Source organism: Danio aesculapii, chromosome 22, assembly GCF_903798145.1.
Source record: "Danio aesculapii chromosome 22, fDanAes4.1, whole genome shotgun sequence".
In the NCBI taxonomy this organism is placed as follows: Eukaryota; Metazoa; Chordata; class Actinopteri; order Cypriniformes; family Danionidae; genus Danio; species Danio aesculapii.
The window spans coordinates 13431320-13453708 of NC_079456.1; the positions used below are offsets into that span (position 1 = coordinate 13431320).

The 22389-nt window shown below is 38.9% G+C and overlaps 1 protein-coding gene across 1 annotated transcript; it reads right to left on the reverse strand.

Moving 5' to 3' along the window:
• Positions 1-1795: 1795 nt before the first annotated feature.
• plcd4a (phospholipase C, delta 4a) lies at positions 1796-18599 on the reverse strand. Its single transcript, XM_056448240.1, has 16 exons — positions 18511-18599; positions 17205-17258; positions 16109-16267; positions 14178-14406; positions 12632-12761; positions 12240-12471; positions 11612-11813; positions 11336-11480; positions 9080-9232; positions 7827-7994; positions 5847-6003; positions 5636-5752; positions 2824-3002; positions 2620-2752; positions 2064-2213; positions 1796-1985 (listed from the first exon to the last, which is right to left on the reverse strand). Exons 2-16 carry the CDS (start codon positions 17242-17244, stop codon positions 1894-1896), a joined length of 2286 nt encoding a protein of 761 aa, XP_056304215.1. The 5' UTR covers positions 17245-17258; positions 18511-18599; the 3' UTR covers positions 1796-1893.
• Positions 18600-22389: the final 3790 nt, after the last annotated feature.

Here is a 22389-nt window from a genome sequence, read left to right on the forward strand (position 1 = left end):
TGTGCTTTATTCCAAAGGAGCAGTTAACACACACACCACTGTAAGTACTGCTGAAATAGAGTTGTACGGCTTAGAAACCATTGGTATTTTTACTAAAATACTTAAAGGAACACTCCATTTTTTTGGAAATAGGTCAATTTTGCAACTCCCCTAGCGAGACGCAGTTGAGATTTACTATTTTAGGATCCATTCAACTGTTATTCAGGTCTGGTAGGAGCACTTATAACTTAGCTTAGCATAAATCATTGAATTCGATTAGACCATTAGCATTTGTTCAAAAATGTTCAAAACGTTTCAGAAGTTACATTGTGTACTAAGACCAACAGAAAACGAAAAGCTGCTATTTTCTAAACCAATATGTCCTCTAGGATTATTTTCAGCTGTGGTGGCAGGCATTTTACACAGATCTACCAGCTACCTATGGGGTTATTTCAATGACAAATGTCGTGAGCGCAGTATTACACGTCGAGATCACATTCATGTAATGCGAGCAGGCGAATCTCTTTGCTTGCACGCCGATTTCCTCTGTATGTGCACAAAACTTCTTGCACGCCCTCAAATATTCGCTGCTCAAGCTCAGATTTTCTTGTGCACTCTCAAATAAACGCTGCTGAAGTGCGATTTAGTGCGTTTCTGTAAAGACTATGTCTCCAACATTTATTAGATTTGATAGGAATATTTATGAATGTCTCCCAATAGACTAAAGAACAACATTGATGCGTCCTGAAGTAAAGTAAAACAGCCATAAACTCCAGCATGATAAAGTCATTGTGCGCAGAGCCACAGACCTTTATCTATAAATGAAGTAGAATTATGGAAACTGCGTTCATCATAACTGAAATCTTCGTCGTGTTTGCTGGCCTCATGCATCACGCAGCCCTGTCAGTCAGTCAGTCAGTCAGTCAGCAACAATAATAAACAAATACGCACAGCACTATTGCAGAAAAGTTTGCTTTGTTGTAACTCACTTACATTTAATACATTTTGGTGCGATTATAAACCGCTATAATAAAAAAACAGCAACAACTAAAGGTTTTGAATGTGAAGCTGTAATGCAGCTGTGGCGGGAATGAATTTTGGTGTGGCGGAAACCATGCTTTCATTCTAGTGTAAAATAATCAATGAACTTTGTTGCTGTACCATGACTGCAGTAGGCACAATGATATTATTACCCTGGAATGAATGAGAGTATAGTTCCTAGCCATATCAGCCAAGAAAATAGCAACTTTTCATTGTCCGTTGGTCTTAGTACACAATGTAACTACAGAAATGTCAAGCTTTAAATGGGAAAATTATCAAAGTTTTTTTTTTTTTTTTGAGTGTAATGCTAATGGTCTAATCCAATTCAATCATTTGTGCTAAGCTAAGCTAAAAGTGCTCCCACCAGACCTAAAAAAAAGGTTTAAGTCTAGGGGAGTTGTAAAATGCCTATTTCCATAAAAACTGGAGTGTTCCAAGCAAGATTTAATGAGTTGCCGTACATCTTAAAACTATATGAATTACATTTTAAATATCTGAATAATATTTAATTCTAAAATTAAGTAATAATTATGCGTTAAACCAAAATAGGCTTGTTATCTTTATGCAAAGTATAATTTCTAGACTACACATGCATCTCATTAAATGTGCACTTGGATATAATATCTACGATCACACAAATCTTAAGCAAAATAGCTAAAAAATTATTTGGCGTACAGATTAACTAAATATATAGCAACACAACGTTATCTTATATATATATATATCTATATCTATATATATATCTATAGTATATATATATATATATATACTGTATTTATTAAGACTTTAGCAAATTCTGCAAACACGTGTTGACTGGGAAGACTTGAAATTGTTGCATTTTCTGTTTCTTTGTGCATGTGTCAAATTCAGCGTTCAGGTTAAGTTTGTAATCCGGATATGAACAAACAGTGAGGAAGGAGGTATGCTGGTGCCGTCCTTAGACAGGAGATGAATGTGACGATATCCTGTGAAGAAGAATTAAATGTGCCTAGGATTAACAGGGAGGATAAATTTTTGATGCATTTGGTGGAATGGAGACGTACCTGGTTGAATACAGGTGAAAGGGAGAGTGAACTGTCCTACAAAGTCGTTCTTTGAGGTTTTATCATAGTCTTCCACAACAAACCGTACCAATGCCAATTCAGGAGCGTGAATGGTAAACTGAAGGGTGTCGTACCATACTGGGTTAAAACCTGCAGTGAAAAGTAGATAGTACATGTGAAATTTCAAGAATTAAGAGTGCATGCCAGGCTGATGTTTTGCTATCTCGAATTATTTTATGTTAAACCTTTTAAGAATAAACAGAGAAATTGCGAGAGCAGTCCTCACACCCTGTGTATATCCAAAAATACACACACATACACCAAAATATATATATGCACTAACTTTACCTAGCACTAACCTTAGCTAGTATTATAAGCTAAAATAAGACTATCGACCACAGTAACCCCACAAGTTTAACACTGCATATATTAGTGCACGTCCATTAAAATCCTCAAGATTTGTTTCCATTTTGTTTGAAAGCAACTCGATCTGTTTTAACTGCGTCTAGTCTTTCTCAGTCTAGACACAACTCTGCTCCTATACGTTTTAACTGACCGTTGTTGTCAATGTATCTGGTTTCCTGCTTGGCCTGGTCCAGTGGTACGCCGTGAATTTCCACCCGAACGAAGGGGTCAATGATCGAGCCCTCCTTGATGTTTACTTTGGGAAGCTGTTGGCCGCTGATTACCTGAGAGGAAAACAGGTTTAGCACAAACATATTTTATCTAAAGCTAGCACATGCACAGTACAAGTCTGTACCTGTATAGACAGGCTAAGTGGCTTGTAATCTTCTCGATTTTGAGGGTTTTCTGGGTCAAACCTCTCTTCAAAGTTGCGCATGAATGCTGGTTTCAATACGTAGCCACAACGTCCATTTTGACCGAATAAGCCATCATTTAGGTCCATCTCAACCCCTGCTGTCTGAAAGTTTAGAGCAACTGGGAAGAGAAGAGGAAGCTGCATTTAGCACTGAATTACTTTTTACCGCCATTTTAATTAGTAGTAAAATACTACATATAACAATTTTTACTCAAAAAAAAGCATGATAACTGGCAGCAGACAAGAATATATACTATGTTTTATATTTCAATGCTCATTAAATGCTAACATTTAAGTAAGTAAGTAAGTAATGTGTATTTATATAGTGCATTTATCGAGTGTGGCCATACACCAAAAGCACTTTACAATCATGAGGGGGGGGGGGGGGGGGGTCTCACTACACCACAACCAATGTGCAACATCCACTTGGATGATGCTACGGCAGCCACAGGACTATGGCGCCAGTGCGGTCACCACAGACCAGTTATTGGTGGAGTGACAGTGATAGAGCCAATAGAGTGGATGGGGATGATTAGGAGGCCATGATCGGTAAGGGCTAATAGAGGGAATTTGGCCAGGGTACTGGGGTTATACCCCTACTCTTTACGAGAAGTGCCATGGGATTTTTAATGACCACAGAGAGTCAGGACCTCGGTTTAATGTCTCACCCGAAAGATGGTGCTCACTGACAGTATTAGGGCTTGACGCTTACTTTTTTCAGGAGGAGCACATGCGCTCCTAAGTTGAAACAGGAGCACATTAAAGGAGGAGCACATTAAAGAATTTTAGGAGCGCAGTGAAAATGTATAACATATATAGTGTTTTGCCTAATAAATGTACATGAGGAGATCTTTAAAGCGGTTTCATTCATTTGAATACAATAAGTACAATAGGTTTTATTTGACTGTAACAACAGCTTAAATAGTATTTAATAATTATTTATAATTGAAGCTGTATGAAGTTTAGCTAGCGGTCCACAGCAGGACTGGGATCAAGTCGCTCTATGAAGGCCTTTCTAAACTGATCCGAATCAAGTCTTCAATTGTGGACATGCCTAGAGTCTAGACAGCTTCTTGTTGAATTTTTGATCCAGTTTTGATCCATAAATATTATTAATATTATTATTTACAATATTTGTTTTAATACTGGTTACATTAAAAGTGCAAGACAGAGCATTTTATTCTGTCAAAATGATCTAAAAGTAAAGCGAGTGAGATAAAGAGGCAGGGATTCAAGTATAACTTAATCTCTTGATGCAAATTAAACTTTGTTTTTAATGAGATAGACAATGCATTATAGACCATATTGTATCCATAGTTAAGTGTAAGAAATTGAATGTGTTCAGTGCTTCCCACAGGATTGAAATATACTTGCGGTGTTAGCTACAGTGAAACACACGTTTTCCTCATGGCATATAAAATAATGTGACTTTTAAGAATATTTCTATTTAGCAGAATTTATTTTGTTTGCATAATATATTACACAGATCAAACCCTAATACCATCCTTTCTATTAAACATATATGGCCCTCACCAACAGAATAAATTCTTATTCTGTTGTTATTATTATTATTATTAGGCCTATTATTATTTATTTTTCTTAAAACTTCTGCCAAAGTTTGCATATAAAGTAATGCAAAAACGCATATATATGCTGTAATATATATATATATATTACATACTACATATTACATATATATAGCATACTACATATTACATATATATAGCACGTGCCACTAAACAAATCCGCAATAGTCACAAATGCGAGCGAAATAGTCGCACTGTTGAGTCCTGAGTATAGTGTCCCCATCACTATACTGGGGCAATAGGACTCACACAGACCATAGGTTGAGTGCCCCTGTTAGCCTCTCTAACACCACTTCCAACAGCAACCTGGTTTTATCATGTGGTCTCCCATCCAGGTACTGAATAGCCTCAGCTCTGCTTAGCTTCAGTGAGTAACTGGTCTTGGGCTGCAGGGTGATATGGCGCTCGTTGCTCATTAAATGCTAACATTTAAAATCCAAGTGGTCCTAGTCTAAAGTTTATTGCACACACTTTTTATCCAAAATTTTTGCACATTAAAAAATAATTACGACCTCACATGGTGTCAATCACATTTACGGACTGTGTACAAAACTTTTTGTAATCAAGAAAATCCTAATCTGGTCCAGATCCATATACATTTTTTTCTTTTGTTAGCATTTATAGAAAGCATTTTGAGAGATGTTTTGCAGCCAAAACATCACAGCCACTGTACAAGTGAAAATATAAAAAGTGCGTAATATAAAAAACGTTGTGCGGATGGTTTAAAACTACTACTGTATGCTGGTGTCAGTGTCTACCCTGCACCTTTCCCATGCCGCTGTTTGGTGTGTGTGCCCATACCTTCATACTAAGTTAATTAATTTGCATCAGAATTTTAGCATACAGTTAAAAAAAACTATCCAAACCATCTTGAATGCCAAAAAAACAAGCACACCACCTGGTTAAGCTAAGCTTGGCTGGTAAAAGCAGGCCAGTAAAACTTATACCTTGTTATGCTATGCTCATTAATGTTCTGATATTCCATGAAAGCCTTCAAGAAATTTATCTTAACCCCTTATCATTCCATCTTTTTGCCCACAATACGCTGAACAATTAGTTACAGGAATCAAGGAACGCTAAGGGGTTAATTATTGTAGCTAAACCAGAATCTCATGGATGATTAAAACCCAATTTAAACGATGTTTTACTATGTAAGGTAGGCTCACCAATTTGGCACCCTGCATTCCACAAGTCCTGTGGATTGAAGTTGGAGGAGTCGGTTCTCAAACCACTCGGGTAAACCCGACTTAACTGACGGGCATTATGGAGAACAAACTCCGCTCCTGTAGCACACAGACAAACACAGTAAGACAATACAATTCCCTAAAAAAATAATTGATGAGCTGTTATAAGCTGTCAGACTCATGTTTCTTTTACCTGCTTCCCTTATGTGCTTCCGGGCCTTAGACTCCGTGAAGGAGGAGATCTCGTAAAACTTGGAGTGATTTCGTGAATGTTTAAAGCTGCTAAAGTGGACACTCTTGCAGTAAACCACACAGTCGGACAGCTCTTTAGACAGTCGCTGTTTGGATTTCTAGACAGTACAAAAACAGGTCATTAACAGGTTGGAAAAACAATCAAGTTCGAGTTGCCCAAAGAGGTTTGCTTGTTTTCCACTGACCAGGCTGGTCTGTTTTGATAAATTCAAAGGGTTTGCAAACTCTTTTAATAGGCTTAGGTGTTTAAGGCAAAGTGGCCAACTAGCTAATCCAGCTAACACCAACTTAAGCCATTTAAGACCAGCAAACCACTTTTGTAGCTAGGTTTTTAATGACCAAGGTTTTACTTCAGGCATTTAGTACTACTACCCAAACCATTGAACCCAGCACTACTTAGACAATGTCATGACAGACGACCCTTGAATAATGAGGCCAGGTATCAACCTGGCTTCATCTTACACTACCATCTGTTGAGTTTGTCGTTGCCAACCTGCTGTGCCAACTTAACATGATATTCAACATGCCTAGAGAGGTGTAGCCTTAGATCTGGGCTGGTAACCAAACGTATGTTCAAAGTCAGCAGGGGTTAATCCTTTAACATTGTACCCTTGAGCAAGATCCAGAGAGACTATACCTGTAGTAAAGGTACTTGGAATAAATGCGCCAACTTGAGGACTACATAGTAATTAGCTTAAACTGGTTATCCAACAAGGGGGAGATCAAAGCTAAACATAGCATGCCAAATATTTCCACTTGATGAGTCTAGAAGATGACTGAATCTTGAATTGAAGAAACCAAGAGGGGTGATCCCTGACTGCAGCTAACCAGAGTTCAAAGAATCAAGTGTCACTTGGAAACTGCAGTGCCAGCAAGTGCACATGGCCACCTATCAGATGGCAGAAGACCATGGTCTTATCGATCTCTGACTTTCTCTCTTGCATGTTCTTGTTTGTCTACTTCCTCCCCAAACTGCTCCTTTTACTCACGCACTTTCCTTTAGTTTATTTGCTTCTTTATCATTGGTCACCAGAGCAGAATGAACCACCAATTACAAACACACACACTCTCCCATTAAAACACAAACAAACTACGGCGAATTTACTATATCCAGTTACCCTATATGCATGTTTTTGGACCGTGAGGGAAACATAATTGGGATTGGGCCTAGGAAGAGAGGGCATATTACTCAGGTGCTAATTAAACTGCGCTGGTTACCCATACAATACAGAATTTATCACAAGGTTTTGTATGTTTTTAAGGCTCTTCATGGCTTGGAGTATATTGCTGACATGATTAGTCATTGTAACCCACTTGATCTCTTCGTTCTAATGAACAGTTGCTTCTTGTGCTATCGTCAACACAAGACAACCTGATTAGGTAAGTCTTTTTTTATCAAGTGAAGTTGTAACAAAGTAACACTCCTGCCCTGAAGTGGAAGTTTCCATGGATGATCAAACCAAACGAGTGTGTTCAGCAAGGGTTACGAAAGTAGATCTGAATCTTGTGGGTAAAGTCATGGCAGACTGAAACTCTTGCTCAAGGAAAATGCACCGTAGAGCTTTGATGAAGACCTGATAGACTCCCAGTGATACAAAACCTCCAGTCAATATTTTACAATCTACTGGTGCATTGAGCAACCAAAGTAACTGTACTCCTGATTTAGCCAATTATTTGCAACATTATTTCCATGTTGTCTACTAAATAGCTGGCACATTTACCAAGACTTACAGTGAGCTTATTACAGGAACAGTCCCCCTCAAGTTACTTGATATATGTGTCTTGTTATGGTGCAGAATAGTTCGTGCTAACCTTTTGTTAAAATACTATATATATTTACCCTCTAGGCTACAGTTTTACATGGTTTAACTGCTCAGTTGTAAACTTCATTTCTTAGACTGAATTGAAAGTATCGCTGTACCTTGCTTCTGTGTCGTATGCTGTTGTTGCGATGATTTTCATCCTCAATTTCAGTGACCTCCTCTTCGTCGCTCACCTCTCCCATCAAAGGGTCATCCACTACTCCATTCATGCCGTCCTCTAATCCACCTATCTTCTTTCCTTTCAACAGAATCTTCCCTTTCAGATCCTACACACCCAAATATGGAGATGATACACTTTCATCAGAATATTTGTACAGCAGCACAATGACAAAATAGTTTTGTGCAATAGAGCATTCATTCGGATGGTAATATGTTCAATATCTCTTGAAGGATCAATGAACAATTCCATCACATGGGTAACATTAACTAATAGGAGCACAGAATCTTTTCCATACACATCTTTTAAAATGCTAAAAGGAAAAAGAGAGGACTGCTTCGATGAAACAGAAAAAAAAAGCTTTGTGGAGTTACGGCAACGTACTTGTATAATGTGTCGCAGAACTGCCATGACAGAATACAAAGATAAATGTTGACGATTGATGGCCTAGTGAGTGTGTACTGGAATTACCATGTAAACTAACAAATTAGACAATTACAGGGACATTTATAATTTAAGCGGCTTCTTGATGACAGAATGCTTGTTGTAGACATCACTCGATGATTGATCGTGAAGCAATGTGTAGTCTAGCATATTTGGTACCCATGCCATGTCAAAATTTTATCTAGACAACGTCACATAATTTGACTAAGTGACTGTCGTAACAAACAATAAAAATTTGAAAGGAGATTTAGTCAGCAAGATTTCCTTGGTGAATTAGCTTCACCAGGATATACTCGGTTCTCGATAATGGCTAAGCTAGGGTTATGTCTGTGATATGCCACTTCTGGTAAGACTCTGCTAAAATAGCAGTGGTTAATTCTTCAATAATTTTCACTAGGAAAAGCAGAGAAGCTAACTTTAAGCTGGTCTTTTCAGCAGGGTCTTCTGGATTTATGGGGAGACAATAATATTGTTAGCTTTAATAATTCAGCCTTGCTGGGTGACATGAATATAGATCGTATAGCTGCCACACTAGGTAAACTACCAGCGAAAGTGAACGTATCCTACAAAGGTCACTGCACTCTGAACTCTGATACACTTGCTTGTGGGGTGGAAACTTCAAGATCTTTGCTGTCATGATGAATGGCTAATGCTAGATATGCATTGCTCATTAAGTAGTCCAGTTGAGTGTACTTGCTAAGTGGAAGTACTTGTTTAACTGACCGTGTGCATCTATGCTCTCCGGCTCACCTCAGGGGACGGGAGGCCGATAGGAATCTTTCCATCTAAAGTGCTTTTCAGCAGCTTGTCTCCCAGGATCTGGGTGAGGTGTTGGGCCATGATTTTCTGCTGCTCTACACTGCAGTGGTTCTCAATGGACAGGATGACAGGGTACTCTGATGCCTGCAGAGGGGAGAGAGAGTGTGTATGTGTGTGTGTGTGAATAAGTGATGGAGTGAAATGGTACACTCGACACAGAGCAGCGACTAACGCACTGCCAGGCAGGGGTCGACTGCCCAAGATCACGTTACACACAAACAGAAGGGCACAGTGCCATGGCTTAGAGTGAACCTGACCCCAGTCGGTCACAAAAATTCATGCTAGTACAGTACTTTACCTATTTTAAAAAGATTAAAGTTGAAGAAAGTAGCTTTAAAAACATTTTACAGGGTTCCTACTTTACAGGGAGTCAAATGTTAAATACCCCGACTTTTACTGACTAAAAATAAAAAGTATCTTTACTTGCGTGTTGTCATGTCACATCTGTTTAGGACACAGCTCAAAACAAATCTGCACTGGAAGTGCATAGAATTGTCTTATTGCAAGGGGCTTGTTTTTGTTTTGTTTTGTTTTTTACAAAGAAAGTACATGACATGCGGGAACCCTCGTTTTACAAAAGAGCACTATGAAAGTACCACAGGTACAGTGATAGGATCAAATGGCAAGATTATAATACAATAGTATTCTAATATACACTCACCAGCAACTTTATTAGGTGCACCTGTCCGACTGCTCGTTAACAGAAAATTTTAATCAGCCAATCACATGGCAGAAACTCAATGCATTTAGGCATGTAGACATGGTCAAGACAATCTGATGCAGTTCAAACCGAGCATCAGAATATGAAAGAAAGGTGATTTAAGTGACTGAACGTGGCATGGTTGTTGGTACCAGACGGGCTGGTCTGAGTATTTTAGAAACTGCTGATTTACTGGGATTTTCACGTACAACTATCTCTAGGGTTTACAGAGAATGATCTGAAAAACAGAACATATACAGTGAGTGGCTGTGGCTGCAAATGCCTTGTTGATGCCAGTGGTCAGAGGAGAATGGCCAGACTGGTTTGAGCTGATAGAAAGGCAACAGTAATTCAAATAACCACTTGTTACAACCGAGGTATGCAGAAGAGCATGTCAACACATCCAACCTTGAGGCAGATGTGCTACAGCAGCAGAAGACCACACCAGGTGCCACTCCTGTCAGCTAAGAACAGGAAACTGAGGCTACAATTCGCACAGGCTCACCAAGATTGGACAATAAAAGATTGGAAAAACATTGCCTGGTCTGATGAGTCTCGATTTCTGCTGCGACATTCAGATGGTAGGGTCAGAATTTTGCATCAACAACATGAAAGCATGGATCCATCCTGCCTTGTATTAATGGTTCAGGCTGGTGGTGGTGGTGGTGCAATGGTGTGAGAGACATTTTCTTGGCATACTATGGGCCATTTAGTACCAAGTAAGCATCGTGTCAATGCCACAGCCTACTTGAGTATTGTTGCTGACCATGTCCATCCCTTTATCACCACAGTGTACCCATCTTTTGATGGCTACTTCCAGCTGGATAACTCGCCATGTCATAAAGTGCGAATCATCTCAAACTGGTTTCTTAACCATAACAATGAGTCCACTGTACTCAAATCTCAATCCAATAGAGCACCTTTGAGATGTGGTGGAACAAGGGATTGGCATCATGGATATGCAGCCGACAAATCTGCAGCAACTGCATGATGCTATCATGCCAATATGGACCAAAATCTCTGAGGAATATTTCCAGTACCTTGTTGAATCTATGCCACGAAGGATTAAGGCAGTTCTAAAGGCAAAAGCAGGCCCAACCCAGTACTAGTAAGGTGTACCTAATGAAGTGACTGGTGAGTGTATCTACTATGATAGTAAAATTTGTGTACCATGTTACTTCTAAAAAAAAAATATATGCATATTTGCCTTAGGGAAATATTTAAAATTTACTGTGGTATTATCATGATTTTTGTTTGCCAAGGTAGTACTAAAGTATTTAAGATCCTTCAGTTGTCACGGTACATAAATCACAGTACCATGGTGTTAACTTCTGCTACCATTACCATTTTTTTTAATGTCTTGAAATTGTACCACGCTACTGATATACTCTGTGGGACAGTTCACCCTAAAATGAAAATTTACTTCACCACTTTTTGTCAGAAAGTTGGAACTCATAGTTCTAATAGAATAAATAGTTGTGACATACTTTAAAAGAATAGTTGCCCAGCACAGTGACAACGTCCTTGAACAAGATCTTGGAGGTGAATGTGTGCCCATGATAGACAATTGGCTCTCCATTTGGTCCATCCCAACAGTCCACTTCTACACATCGGCAGCCACGTTTCAGTGCTCTAAACAAAAGTTCACATTTATGAACGTAGAGAAGATTTTGCTTTTGTGCGAAGGTAAAGTCCTGTACTAAGAAGGAAAAGCATGCACGTTAGGAAATGCCTACTTGATACAGATTAATGAAAAAGTGTACCGTATATAGCCTTCCACACTGCTAAGTCCTCTGATTTGGTCCTCCAGTAGGTATGTGTTATGAGAAGATGATATGAAATAATGGCAGAGAGGCTGAGACATGTCTTGGTAGAGTTCGAGCATTGCAGGGTTGAAAATGGAGCCCTCTGATGAGCTCAGGTACATCAGGAAACCATCAAACGTCATTGCTTGTAACATTTTTGCTACAAGAATGTAGGGAAACTGAATTAATACGTTTGTAGATGACCAAGATGTCAAAAATACATTGTTTGTTGGCATGACATTGCATTTTTAGTGTCACACATGACAAAATACCATTAGAATTGGCATGATTTAAAATGCAGTAAATTTAAAATGCATTTCTTCGTTTTCCATAAGCAAAATCTCAAAACTCTTTTTTATCCATATATTTCTAAAAACATAGGAACTTCATACATTTTGTAAGTGAAAACCATGTCCTCTGCATTTTAACTGGCTATTTGTCAACTACACACATCTAGAAGTACCAATATTGAGTTTGGGAAGTTTAAAGTTTGTTTTGGGACTTGATCCCAAGTAAAATCGAATTAACATAAGCTCTGAAGACACACAAGCAAGTTCGTTAGCTATGCTTCAACCAAATGAATTACCAGTCTCAGAAGGTTCAAAGCGTTCAATGAGGTTAAGTGCGTATTGCTGAACTCCGTCCTCATGTAACTGTTCCTCCCGTAAGAAATCTTTCAGATCTTTAAGTGTTAGCTTCTGTCCATCGGCCGAATATTCCTGAAACACTCGCAGGATGTCCTCGCGCTGAGTCAGCATCTTATAAAACAACACAAACTCATCATCCTCGAGTGTCCCCGACTGAGACCTATCCGCCATCTGCAGAACACGCGAAGGTACAAAATCAAACAACTAGCTGAAAATGAATTGCCAAATAATGACATAAGTGTGTCAAGTGTCAACACGGTCACAGAGGCTAGAACGAGCTACAAAGAGGTACAGCAGTGCAGCCGTAGGTTTGCCATAAATGTGCAGTTACCGTGAAGAGACGGAGAGCGTGGTGCTCGTTCATGTCCACGTTCATCATCTTCAACAGATCTCTGACCTCTTTAAAGTTCATCCGTCCGTCTCTGTTTTTGTCTGCCTTTTTAAACCAGTCACAGATCCATCTGGAAAAGGTGTTTAAGGGAAAACCCGGACATTTTTTATCTTCTAAGGCTGAATTTACACTGCAGATCTTGATGGTCAATTCCGATTTTGTGACTGTATCCGATTTTTTTGATGACCCGCTTACATCATCTTTTAAAAGTGACTCGTATCCGAACGTCTGCATTTACACACCACAGGGCAAAGACGGAATGACCAGGAAAAAAAAGAGTGGGCGCTGACTAACAGCTGATAATTAAAGAGTTCTCTTTTCTCTATTCCTATATGCAATCTGTTCGCAGCTTTTGACAAGCTGTTTTACTATAGTTTACAACAGAAATGTTCTCATTTGTCCATCTTCTTTTGATATATAGGCTTTTTTTAAACCAGTAGGCATCTTAATGTCATATCCATGGCGTGATTTATGCAAGTGATATATGCACTAGTTTTATATTAGTTTATATTGGTTACCTGGCGGACATTGCGCTTTCTCGCTCTCGTTAACATGCTTAAATACCTGTGCTTTATAATAATATAAAAGCTGTTTTAGTCCTCGTGTATTAGATTTAAGGTATGGGACTCAGCTGAAGTCTGTTCTGGAATGAAAGTGTCAGACTTGACGTCATTCGCTATGGTTTTTAATGACGCATGACTCGCATTGACAGGTGAAAATCCGATCTACCTGCTTACACTGCAGACACGAGAACACAGATCCGATTCATATCGGATAAAAATTCCACATATGAACAAGGCCTGAATCTGATTTGAGTAAATCGGAATCCATGTGATTTGTTCCTGCTTACACGTACATGGGCCATATCCGATCTGTGCCACATGGGAGAAAAAAATCGGAATTGAGTCACTTGAACCATGCAGTGTAAATGCGGCCTAACTGATCTGATTTCAAATGGGTTTAATGCTTAAACAAGGGGCTTGGACTTCAATTCAGGTGTGAAATTAAAAGTTTTTTTCAGATGTTGGAATCAGTATGTTAGTCTCAAGGATATCTACAAGCTTGTGTGCTTTAAAAAACAAAGACAAAATTTAAACCAATCAAAGGCTCTCTAGTATCTGACATGCCCCGCCCATTTCAATACGCTTCTCATTTGATGAGTTTGAGCTCAACCACTCTTTATAAACCACTATGCTATTGGCATTTTTGTTCATGTTTCAGTTGATATTCCGTCATATCTAGACCAAAATTGCACATTGCAAAGCATTTTCCAGGACTTTTAAGGAATAGGGTTAAAAATGTTGTCCTCCAACTAAATCATATTAGCTATTGGAGAATGTTATGGATATCAGATGTGACAATGTCTCAATGTATTTAAGTGTCCTTTAATGCCTTTTAGCCTGTGCGAAACCTTTTGTGTGTGTGTGTAAGATGGACAGAGGGTGGAACGATAGACAAGCAGATAAAGAGTGACAGTAAAGGATACTGGTCCAGTTTCTCTCTCTGCCCCATGTTCTCTAGGTTATCGATGAGTTTGCGTATCCCTTTTATCCATGATTGCGCCTCCTGTGTGGATTCGGCCACTAGGTCCAAGTTGCCTCGTCGTCCACGAAACACAAGGGTGAAGCACCGGTCAGGAGGAAACTCGTCGGCAATGCTGAGTAGAACCTCTGATTGGTGCCCTTCCCGTACAGCCTCCACATCACCCACGGAAACTAAACACACATACAAAACCATTTACCAAACTACCTATGAATTGGGGAAAACCCTAAATCAAGTCACACACCGCATGCGCCATGACAGTTGTAAGTATCGCACACCAGACGCGCACATTTGAATGATATTTAAAATGAAACTATTCAAATGGCGCTCTGTGGCTTGGCAGAAATATGAACAGTGTCCTGAGTCGTGGCTGGGCGCCGCGGACAGTGTACCCTGATAGAAACCTATGTTTAGAATTCGGAAATGCATGGCGCTGCGTGGCGCGTTGCCAAGCGGCACTTCTGGTGTGTGACCCCCTTAAGAGTTGGAGTTAAGACCCTGACCAATATTTATGTTGTCTCAAAAGATGTTGGTCCCAAAATATACAAGCCCGACACTCTCTGACTTCCTCCCAAACACAAGTTTATTTTAAACTAATTTCGAAAGGATCCCATGCTTATGATTAAACACAGCTGGTCATGCATTAGCCAATTCATAATTCACCAATCAGACAATTCCTGAGTCACTATAAATACCCTAAGTTCCATTACACAGCCATCTTCGTTTTAAAGAACCCCCCTTCCACCCCAACTCCTTCTCCTTTTCTAGGTGGGTGGCGTGGTGGCCCTCTACCTGAGCTCAAACTCCCCTCTTGCGCTGCAGGGAGCCCTGGGCCTGAGGATCTTATGAGCTCAGGGCTCTCTCCCGGGACAGCATTCCAAACACGCTTTATAATCAATCATCAGCTAAGTGTGAACTCTTGAAACAGTCTCTTCATTTGCGTACCTATACACTACATATTAGGCTTAAAGAGTTCCATCGTCCTCCATCACCAGTCCCAAGATGTTTAAAGTCAAGAAAAAGAAACAATAACATTGTCAGAACAGTCCTTGTAACGTCTGTGGTTCAACTGTAATCATACTAAGCAACAAGAACACTTTTGTGCACCAAAAAATTTGAAAATGACTTTGTTTGCCTTTGCGTTCTCTTCAGTTAATTAAGGTTTGCGTTTACTAGAGGGAATACAACATATTGCTATTAGAGTCAATGGCACAACATGCAAGCATTATACTGTCTGTAGTAAACATGGACCCAAATCTATTGGTGCACAAAAGTGTTCTTGGAGCTTCCTATGATTACAGTTGAACTACTGTTGTCACATGGACTGTTCGGACAATGTTTTTGGTTCCTTTTCTGGACTTTGAACATCTCAGCACCAATGCCGGAAGATGAGGGAGCTCTCAAATGTCATCTAAAATATCTTGTCTTCCAAAGATGTGTTCTGTTTTGGGTCAGACTTTTCTTATTAAAATTTAAAACATAAGTTCAAATAGGAGTTGATTTTAGGACCAGAGGAGACCTTCACCTTCCAATCAGTATGAAATTCAGGTTGTAAATAAACACAAGCTAAATAAGTTCTAAATATGGATCACTACAAATGTCCATGCAGATGTGTCAGAGTTGAACTTCTTATGATGATCTGGGGACATCAATCCAGTCTCTCTTGATCTCATTGACCATTATATTGACCAAATTTAGAAATGTGGTTCAACAAGTGTACTAAGTGAAGAAAAAAAAAAGAATTGAAATCTACAGGAAGATGGTCCTCCATGAAGAAGATATGATCCTTTGAGATTGTTCTTGTAATGCAGTACACTACCAACGCTGTAAATCACTGTAAAACAATTAGAGATTATGGATAGTAGCTCGACTTACAGGTGGAGTGGGCATTCCCTGCTTTCTTGCTCTGGTACCAGATAGTCATGCAGTCTTCTTGTAGCCTGAAGTAACGCTGCTTTTTCCATGTGCGAGACTTGATTTTTCTCATCACTGTGCCAACAATCATGGACTTCAGGTCATCATCAGCCTGGATACCTAAGAAGCGAGTCCAGGAGATGAAAAGAGCGGGAAGAGGTCAGACAACCAGATAATGCACATGGCCCAGGTTCCCATCATGTAAACACAACATCACAAGACAATGAATCCTTGTTTGTATAGATCAGGGGTGCCCAAACTCGTTCCTGGAGGGCTGGTGTCCTGCATAGTTTAGATCCAACCCCAATCAGACACACCTGGGCTAGCTAATCAAGCTCCTTGCTAGAAATGTCCTGGCAGGTGTGTTGATGCAAGTTAGAGCTAAACTCTGCAGGACACCAGCCATCCAGGACCAAGTTTGGGCACCCCTGGTATAGATCAAAATGAGATGGGATTTGGCATAGATTTTGTGATGATTCAAAATGATGATTTCCTTGTGATGTGGTGTTCAATAGGGTTGCACCTTATTAGTTAAGAAACTTGAATTCATACATAGTGTTGTCTTTAATATTTACATGCAAAACTAAAGTACAATTTAGCCAATGTATCAAGCTTTCCTAGTAAAGATCTCAGAACTATTCTAATGTTGATGATACACAGGGCAACCTTTTAAGCAATATTGCCTGGCAACTTTGGGAAATAATGCCATAAATAGGCAACTGGGTGAAACATTAATTAGGTAATGGGTCTACAGATACAATAGTGTTGTCAATTCTTAATAGAAAAATACCCAAGCAACATTGCTCTGCAAAAATGCCCGGCAGCATTGTCCAAAAAGTAGTCCTGTGTATCATCAGCAAAACAGTGTAGATTTGTCAGGTTCTATGATGATTGTAGAGGAAATTAGAGCCTAGATCTATCAAACCCAATGGACAAACATACTATAAATATATATTTTATATAGGGCCCAATTTATACTTGCAGTGTGGCAACAAGTAGAGAATAGTCAGTAGAAAACAACAAAATAAAATCTCACCATAGTTTAAATGAAACTTACGTAGGCTCCTTTCAGTAGAAGCCATCTGTCGTTCTGTCATTTTTTAGGTATCACCTGATTTTAAATACAGAGGAAAAGAAATATTTAGTTACATTGACAGAAGGGTGTTTTTCATTAAGTTTAGTATAGAATAATATTGTATAAGAATATATGTTGTATGGGTAAGAATTGTTGATTTTACTTTGATGAAAAAACAGAACATTTTAATATTAAGTTAAGATCATGTTCCATGAAGTTATTTTGTAAAAACAATTAGGCTAAAATTTGTCCTAATATCTTAAACATCTTTCCAAAATATTGATCTATCATGACAAAAATATTTTTATCAATGGAAAACTTATTAATTCAGCTTTCATACGATGCATAAATCTCAATTTTGGAAAATTGGCACTTACGACTGGCTTTCAATTATAGAAGTAACCAACCATAAACCGGACATTTAAATATAAACATCACATAAAAACATTTAGAATACTTGAATTAAATTATATAATGAATGTAATTCTGCAAAACTAAACTAACTGTCTGTTCCTCTAATACTGCACCATTCCATTGGTTTTGAACCAACACGTGCACACTCCTAAACTGCTCTTTTCAGATGGTATAAACGGCTGTTGTTAGTGTAAAGCCCCTATATGACTGACTAATACAGGGGTCAACAGTAGAGCTGTTGTCTCAGACTCTTCAATGACTGTGTGGATCTGTTCTTTGTGAAAGCATCTCACACTTGCTCTCAAATACCGCACAGTCATGCAAAATCAGACAAACAACACACACAAAGAGAAAATTGGCAGAATCTATTCCTTTTAATGAAATACTTGATAATTAAAGTGAGTTAATGTGTATAAATGCTAATTTAATAACAATAATTGACCACCAGTTTGCCATGTGCGCACTTAAAGATGCATTGTATTACCCAGTAATAGAGTTGCCATAGAGATTCAGGTTTCACATGAGTCAACTGTCAGTCATTTAAACATGGCGGACAAAATGTTCACACAATGCTTCAACAAAAACATGGCTAACTGAAAAAATAATTCTCAATTCATTGGTTTCTATAGTTAATTTGTTTATAGGTGTTATTATACTTAACAATTAACTTTTAAATTACCAGTATAATTTATGAAAAGACAACAAGTGTCAACACTAGAAGCGTGATCACAGTATTAAAAGATAATTAATTGAAACTGTAAGTGATTTGAACTGAATACTGTTACTTTTACATATATAAACAAGCAACAGGTATAAAGAGATACCCTTACAGAAACATTCAAATATTAATCCATTATATCGAAGGTCCACTTACCTTGTGTTGGCTCATAGTCGTATCTGTATTTGGTCTTTGAAGAAGAACTCAACTTAAGAGAAGCCGGTGTAATGTGGCCTCCACTGCAACAGAGCCGCACTGACTGTCCACATCTCGCCACAGCAGACCATACCACAACACACCTCCCCAATGACGCACAAAAACACACACCCACAGATCCACAACAACACCCACCACTCGACTGTTCCCCTCAAACTGCACTTTCTCCTCTATACCTTTGTTAGTTTAAACAACTCTGGTCCTTCCTTTTCTTCAGGCTGCTTTACCTTGCATCTCCGTGTCCCTGTATGCGTTCAAAATGTGGGTATATCAGTTTTGAGGTGGAAACACTATCCTGCGTATGGCGTAATTGGAGTGTTGTATTCCCGCGGTCTGACAACCATAAGAGTTCTCAGCACAAAATAATTGCATAGATTGGAAATGTAACACTATAAATGGACTGTATGTATAAATGTTACTGCATTATTTATGTGTTGTCTTGAATAAAGTTTATAATTAAATAATTTTTTTGGAACTTGACAGTTAAGAGTTGATGACATACAGCCTCTTTGAAGTCTACAAAAAAAATGTATCGTTCAATATGGGGGCTCGTCCGGGATATTTCCGAATGTGTAGATTGGAAGTGTAACACTTTAAATGGTAATATGCATTTTTAATGTATTATTCATCTCTAGTGTCAAATATACCTAATAGGTCAGAGTTCGTAACTGATAGCATTAATAATCCTAATTTGGGGGCTCGTCCGGGATATTAAAAAGAGACATGAGAAAATGAAAATGCTATCTTTAAAATCATTTAAAAAAATTACTTCAAATTAATTATAGTATTTTTGATGTCGCCAATAAGTCTATATTAAATTTCGATCCAAGAATCTGGGGGCTCGTCCGGTATATTACCAAATGTGAAGATAGGAAATGTAACACTTTAAATGGGAATATACAGTATATAGTACAGTGGCTTAGTGGTTAGCACTGTCGCCTCACAGCAAGAAGGTCGCTGGCATTTCTCTGTGGAGTTTGCGTGTTCTCCCCGTGTTTCCTCCAGATGCTCCGGTTTCTCCCACAGTCCAAAGACGTGCTAGGTGAATTGGGTAAGCAAAATTGGTCGTAGTGTATGAGTGTGTGTGAATGCGAGAGTGTATGGGGGTTTCCCAGTATTGAGTTATGCCTGGAAGGGCATCTGCTGCGTAAAACATATGCTGGAATTGTTGGTGGTTCATTCCGCTGTGGCGACCCCTGATGATAAATAAGGGACTAAACCGAATGAATATACAGTATATTTAAATGTTGATGTATTATCCATTTCAAGTGTCAAATATACTTGATAGGTCAGAGTTCATAACTGATAGCATTCATAATCCTAATTTTGGGGCTCATCCAGGATATTTAAAAGAAACATGGGACCAAAGAAAATTCTATCTTTAATATAATTTTTAAAAAATGACTTCAAATTAATTCTAGTATCTTTGATGTCGCCAATAAGTCTATATTAAACTTCGATCCAACAATCTGGGGGTTCGTCTGGAATATTATCAAATGTGAAGATAGGAAATGTAACACTTTAAACAGGAGTATACCATATATAGGGGGGGCACGTTGGCTCAGTGGTTAGCACTGTCACCTCACAGCAAGAAGGTTGCTAGTTTGAGTCCCAGCTGGGCCAATTGGCATTTCTGTGTGGAGTTTGCATGTTCTCCCAGTGTTGGTCTGGGTTTCCTCCACGTGCTACGGTTTCCCACTGTCCAAAGACATGTGCTATAGGGGAATTCAGTATGCAAAACTGGCCGTAGTGTACGAGTGTGTGTAAAAGTGAGAGTGTATGGGGGTTTCCCAGTATTGAGTTATGTGCTGCGTAAAACATATGCTGGAAATGTTGGCGGTTCATTCCGCTGTGGTGACCCCTGATAAATAAGGGACTGAACCGAATGAATAAATATACAGTATATATAAGTGTTAATGTATTATCCATATCTAGTGTCAAATATACTTGATAGGTCAGAGTTGATATATGATTGCATGTTCAAGATCACCAATAATCCTAATTTGGGGGCTCATCCGGGATAAAAAAAAAACAAGAGAATATTGCTATATTTTATATGAATTAAAAAATGGATTGGACTTGTAATTGAAAAGTTGAAGGTTTGATTCCCAGATCTGACAAGATGGGGGAGTGAATGAACCTAATCCCTAATTGCTCCCCAGGAACTGGATGTATGGGTTAAAAGCAGAGGCCAAATTTTGAGTATGGGTAAAACCGTACTTAACAAGGCTCACTTCACTATAATACTGAACTCGCCAAAAGAACAACAGCAGTCTACTTTTCAAGGTAGTTTTAGCATGTTGCCAAGTGAATCCAGCCGTGTTCTAGATGGTAACTAGGGGAATACTCACCTTCCCAAGTAGGCATGGGGCTGTATAAGATTCTCACAGCATAATAACCTTTGGTAAAAATATCATGGTTTAAATATCTTTATTTATCTTTCTTTTCTGGGGATATAAAGAACTGTTCAGGTCTATAGTTGGTCTTTCAAATGTTTGCTGAATCATGGGGCTGATCAGTAGCTTCTGATATGGATCCTTCATTGCTGCCGGTGATACTGTTGTCCTAAAAAAGTCTCTGACAACAAACAAAAACTTACATATACCTTGAAAAGACATAACAGAAAATTTTAAAACCGTGACTTTTCCAAACCGCGGTAAACCAGTTTCGTCCCATGCCTATTCCCAAGTACAAATCACTAAATATGAGCAAAAGTAGCATTAGCAAGCACTAATGAAAACTCAAGCTCAATACTTAAACTCATTACTTCATTAAAACAATGAAGGCTTAAATTCGTTTTATACACAAAGATCGAACAAACCGAAGGTTTATGAAATATTCAAACCGCTTCATGGCATGTTGACAGCCATTTATGGGACAGTGGCGCCCGCTTCCAGTCTGGCTCTGAACTGCGCATGTCAGGCAGTTTAATGTGTGTTTGTAGAGCACAACTCCAAAGTCTATTGTCCACGCTTAGCCTCTCTCACCGGGGCCCTTCAGTGGAGCCCCCAGATCATTGGATCAGGTTACTAAAACACTCATTCAACATTTAGCATCTTCGCTAAACGGTGTTTGAGCGTTCAAGAGGGGACGATAATCAAAAATAAAGCTACTTAGGCTAATTTTAAACATCTTTAGTTTAAAATAAATGTCATGTTTAGAGCGTTTAAGCGTGGTTTGTTCCTATTGAGGGTCTCGCCGGTCGGTTTCGGTTGTACCTGGCTTCATGTCCCATTAGGAATTCTTCTCCTCGTGTTTCTGTTCATGAATAAAACACAGAGAAGCTCAATGTCTGAGCTCGGCTTACACAAACAGCGCTGGCGTCTTTAAAAGGGGGTCCCTGCCGGTCCGCTATATCATCGAGCCAAAACACACACTCACACCCGCGGACGAATGCGCGCGCACATACACTCGTGCACGCACGGCCGAACACTTTCCATTGCAATGAAACTCTCACCCTGTGTTAAGAGCATATCAGATTGTTCATTACATGATCATGATTAGCAATGGAGGGTTCGGTTGACAGAGTTATGATTGTTAGATTTGATTGGTCGCAAGGCTATAATATAATTGTATTGAATATTCCCTTGTTAGATAATGTTTAATGAGACATATATGCGTTTTTTTTAATGCCAATGTGTATAGAACTGTAAAGAATACAGTAGTTTTATTAAAAAGAAATAATTGATCACCACATAACTGTTCAGTACATTTATAAGAAAAAAACTGATTGAAAACTATTTCACTAGCATTTCACAGCTGGTTTTTGCATTACCACTAATGGCCAGCAGGGGACCACATAAAAAAGTTGCAAGTGTC

Excerpts from the sequence above, each read along its gene's own strand:
- plcd4a (XM_056448240.1), bottom strand. The coding sequence starts at position 17,244 with ATGACAGAACGACAGATGGCTTCTACTGAAAGGAGCCTAC. Across the intron at positions 16,268-17,204 it reads TTCTACTGAAAGGAGCCTAC|GTATCCAGGCTGATGATGAC; the intron begins GTAAGTTTCATT and ends CTCGCTTCTTAG. Across the intron at positions 14,407-16,108 it reads AGGGAATGCCCACTCCACCT|TTTCCGTGGGTGATGTGGAG; the intron begins GTAAGTCGAGCT and ends ATGTGTGTTTAG.